This window comes from Triticum aestivum, chromosome 7B, assembly GCF_018294505.1.
Source record: "Triticum aestivum cultivar Chinese Spring chromosome 7B, IWGSC CS RefSeq v2.1, whole genome shotgun sequence".
NCBI lineage: Eukaryota > Viridiplantae > Streptophyta > Magnoliopsida > Poales > Poaceae > Triticum > Triticum aestivum.
Window position 1 is genome coordinate 483,959,322 of NC_057813.1, and position 4,182 is coordinate 483,963,503.

Here is a 4,182-nt window from a genome sequence, read left to right on the forward strand (position 1 = left end):
GGCCACCCTAGCCAAGCGTGATGGGGTTCTTCTCTGGCAACGGCAACGGCAAAGCCAAGGGCAAGGCCCCCGCCACCCCTCTCCCCCGCCTTCTCACCGGTCGAGGCAACGCGTGAACGTGACAGTGCACCAGGCGGCAGCACAGCCTGCGGCCGACATCTCGAACACGGCATTCCCCTGGGCCGACGCTCTTTGACCTCACCGGCCCCGACGACGAGGAGGAAGACGCCTAGGGCAGCACTCCGCCTCGTAGTTTACTTTTTTTAATGTTAATTAATGTAAATATAGACGCGTAGACTCTCGCTGGTCTTCGTGGCTTTAATGTTTAATTAATATTTTTTTTGTTCTTTTCGCGCACCATCAAAATGGGTTGGGTCAGCGTTGGACACATGCGCCGACCCAAATGCGAAAGCGGACGTGGATGTCCGCCGGGCCAATCCAAACGGACAAAAAACGAATAAAATCGCCGTCCGTTTGAATCGGCGCAATGGAGTTGCTCTTAAAGGCTTTTTTACCTCAACTTCCCGTAAACAGTAGTTCTTTCACGCATACGGAAGCTATCGGAGTTGCTCTAAGATGAACATATACATACGATCAGGGCGATCTTATCTTTCTCTCAGTAGCGATCCCGTATAGTATACGCTGTAGGTGTGCATCTTCCTCCTTTTCCTGCACTACACTAATCACCTCTCACAATCTAGTCCCCAGTTCATGTTTATCAAGAACTAACAATCACCTTCGTAGCGATAATCAAACTGCAAGCAACTTGATAACACTAGGTCAATCACCGCATATGCATGCAGTGGTTGCTTTTTATTTTTGTTCGTCGAGCGGAAGAGGCTGCCGTTTTATTACATCACACAGACCATTGCTACATAAGGTTTGTTTTATTACAATCACACACGTACCATTGCTAACATAAGGTTTGCCTCCTCGCGAACACTAACATTTGAGCCTGCCCATCTTCAGTGCAGCTCCTTGAGGAAGTCCGCATGATCCACCAGAACCTGCAACCCCGAGAATAACATTAGTCACATACTGATATTGTGGCCAAGGATAATTCATTTTCAAGCAATCACTACATCAGTTCGTAATCAATCATGCGTGCAAGCCAGTTCACATACAACCTTTAAGAATCATGTTCAGTATTGACAACTATGCTGCAGCGAAATTTGAGGAGAAGTTCCATCTCACTTTACTAATTTGCTTTGCGACGCTTAGGATGCTTAGTTTCTTCGACCCCGAGAATAACATTAGTCACATACTGATATTGTGGCCAAGGATAATTCATTTTCAAGCAATCACTACATCAGTTCGTAATCAATCATGCGTGCAAGCCAGTTCACATACAACCTTTAAGAATCATGTTCAGTATTGACAACTATGCTGCAGCGAAATTTGAGGAGAAGTTCCATCACACTTTACTAATTTGCTTTGCGACGCTTAGGATGCTTAGTTTCTTCGACTGTGTTCTGCTAATTAAGTGGGGTGACACCTCAAATCTACTAAAGTTTATCTTCCATTATCTAGACAATGGATGATGGTGAGAGACGCAACTGGATGAAATACAGCTCGGACTATCAATATAACCCTCCTTAAGATGATGCTGTTTTCCAAGTTTCTATTTTAGTACAGAGTAACAGCTTGGCCTAGAAGGTGCCAATGAACTAGTAGACTTTGAAACTATGTACTGAAGGTCAGACCAAGTTAGTAGTTAAAACTATGAAGAACCACAGTCCACAGTACCAAATTAATACTCAGTATATTTATTAGATACACAGTAAAAAATATTTTCATAGTATATTTATTAGGTATTGTTGTTCATAGTTTTTCTTACAAACATGGTCAGATAATGTACGTTTTAGCTTCAGACGAAATTTATAGGCCTTCTTTTCAGAGACGGGAGGGAGTATGCACTAACTGGCAATAATTCATTTCTACAGAGGAACTAGCAATTGATCTGTCACTACATTAGTTATGTAGGCCAATTGAATTATTCTTCGTTTTGTTTCAAATTAATTCATTTAACTGCCAAAGTACGTTGACTACAGTAAGCTCTTCAGATTTTAAACCAAGCATTGACTGCAGCAAGCACATCTTGCATTCATCATTAACTGTTAATGACCCCTTCAATTCAAATAAAGCAGTGTTATGCATAAGACATCCAGAAGACATACCACTTTCCAGCCATCTGGGTCAAGGAAAGAGGTGATTTTGGTGTTCAGCCCCGGCAGTGGCCCTGGCTGCCTTAGAATCTTTCCACCTAGTTCTTTGGTAACCAGCTCAACTGCTTCAGCGCTCTTGTACACATCGTCAGTGCCAATAGCAACCTGCACTTAGGCAATACATCATTAAGAAATGCCAAAACTTAAAAGAGGAAATAAGGGCAGAAGAAAACTTGTCAATACCTGAGCATATGCATTGCCCTTGTTATATTCCGTGACACCATAGTTGTATGTCAACTCCAGAACAGTGGTCTTGTCCTCCTCAGCATAGCCCATCATGGCAATAGTGTACTGCACAAATCATAAACATGCCCAGTGTATCAAAATTTAGAGGACAAATGGCATCAAAACACAATTGTCATGTGATGTACTCCCTCCGTTCCCTAATATAAGACCTTTTAGTTATTTCTTGATTCGTATGTATCTAGACACATTTTAATATGTATGTTCACTCATTTTAGTATGTATGTAGTCAATATTTTGAAATAGCTAAAAGGTCTTAGGGCATCTCCAGCCGCGCCCCCAACAGGCCCTCCCCAGGCGATTTTGCCGCGCCGGCGCCAAAAAAAGGCCCCAGTCGCGCCCCCAGAAGCCCGTTTTTCGCCAGCTCGGGCCAAAACTGGTGCCGGCGGACCCAGGCCGAACCCGGCGCCCTGGGGGGCGCTTGGGGAGCCGGCACAAGCGAAAAAGGCGCGTGGGCCCGCCCTGGAGGCGACCCGAGGGCCTTTTCCCGCCGTTTCTTGACGCTTTTCCCTCGCATCTCTCCCGCTCGCTCGCCTTCCTCCCGCCATTCTCTCCCTTTCTCCCGCCAAACCCCCTCCCGCTCGCCTTCCAGTCGCCGCCATGCCGCCAAAGAAGTACGCCATGCCGCGCGCGGCGGCAACCGCGACTGGCGCCGTGGCCCAGCCGAAGCAGAGGAAGCCGAGGGCGCCGCCATCGAAGCCACCGGGCCTGTCGAACGCCGAGTGGAGGGTGGAAGTTCAGCGGCGCGAAGCAGTCACCGCCGACAGGCGGAACAGGGCCATAGCCAAGAAGGCCCGCGGCAACGCGGCGCGCGCGGCGGCGTCTTCCTCATCGGTCGACCAGGCGGGGATGAATCCACCCGTCGTCAGCCACGCCCAGTACGCGCCCCTAGGGACAGCAAGGCGCCGGATCTCCATGGGGTTCATCGTCGCCCGGCTACGCCGACGGCGACGCGCACGGTGGGTTCAACCCAAACGTGACCTTCCCTCATGGTCACCCCGACGACGCCCACGACCACACGGACGCCAAGCCCGAACGACGCCTCTACATCGCCGCCCAGCAGTGTCTAAGCCGCGCCGACGCAGCCCAGCACCGAAGCAGCTCCGACACCGCCAACGCCTGGAGCCGACCCCGCCGAGTGAATCGTTGCGCACGCGAACTTGCGGCGGCGGCGCTCTGTTTTTTGTAACGCCAGACTACGTCCGATCGCTGGATTTGCGGCGTCTTTTGAGAGCGGGAACGACCAAGTTTAAATTTCCCGCATCCTGGGGCCGGCGCGTGGGGGCGTGACTGGGAGCTAGGTCGCCCCCAGGGGCCGAACTAGCGCCGGCACGCCCCCAGGCCGCTCTATTTAGGCGCCCTGGGGGGGGCGAACGGCTGGAGATGCCCTTAGGCCATCTCCACCGCAGGACCCTATCTTGTCCGCCGGACGCAGTTTGGGTAAAAGCGGACACAGGCAACGACCCAGCGGCAGACCCCATTTTACTTTTTCGTCTGTTTCGTGTCCGTTTCACCCCATCTCTGGCCCAAAGTTGGTCTGGATTTGAGGCAAAAGCGGACAGAAAACGGACGCCTCCGCTGTGTCCAGGCATGCCCCACATGTCACCCTCTCTCTCTCTTTTCTCGCCCCTGGCCCACCGTGTCCGCCCACCCACCAACGCATGCAGCCACGGGCTTGTCTACCGGAGCGGAGCGGCGTCGGCCGGAGCAGGGC

The 4,182-nt window shown here is 50.8% G+C and overlaps 1 protein-coding gene across 1 annotated transcript in view; it reads right to left on the minus strand.

The window, feature by feature from the left end:
* Positions 1–766: 766 nt before the first annotated feature.
* The window catches only part of LOC123156372 (lactoylglutathione lyase), a 6,500-nt gene continuing 3,084 nt past the window's right edge, over positions 767–4,182 (minus strand). Inside the window, exons 7-9 of the mRNA XM_044574506.1 lie at positions 2,409–2,516; positions 2,178–2,330; positions 767–1,007 (exon numbers count right to left, since the gene is read on the minus strand). Of these exons, the coding sequence (XP_044430441.1) occupies positions 966–1,007; positions 2,178–2,330; positions 2,409–2,516 (303 nt within the window). The 3' untranslated portion in view covers positions 767–965. The remainder of the gene's footprint in view (positions 1,008–2,177; positions 2,331–2,408; positions 2,517–4,182) is intronic.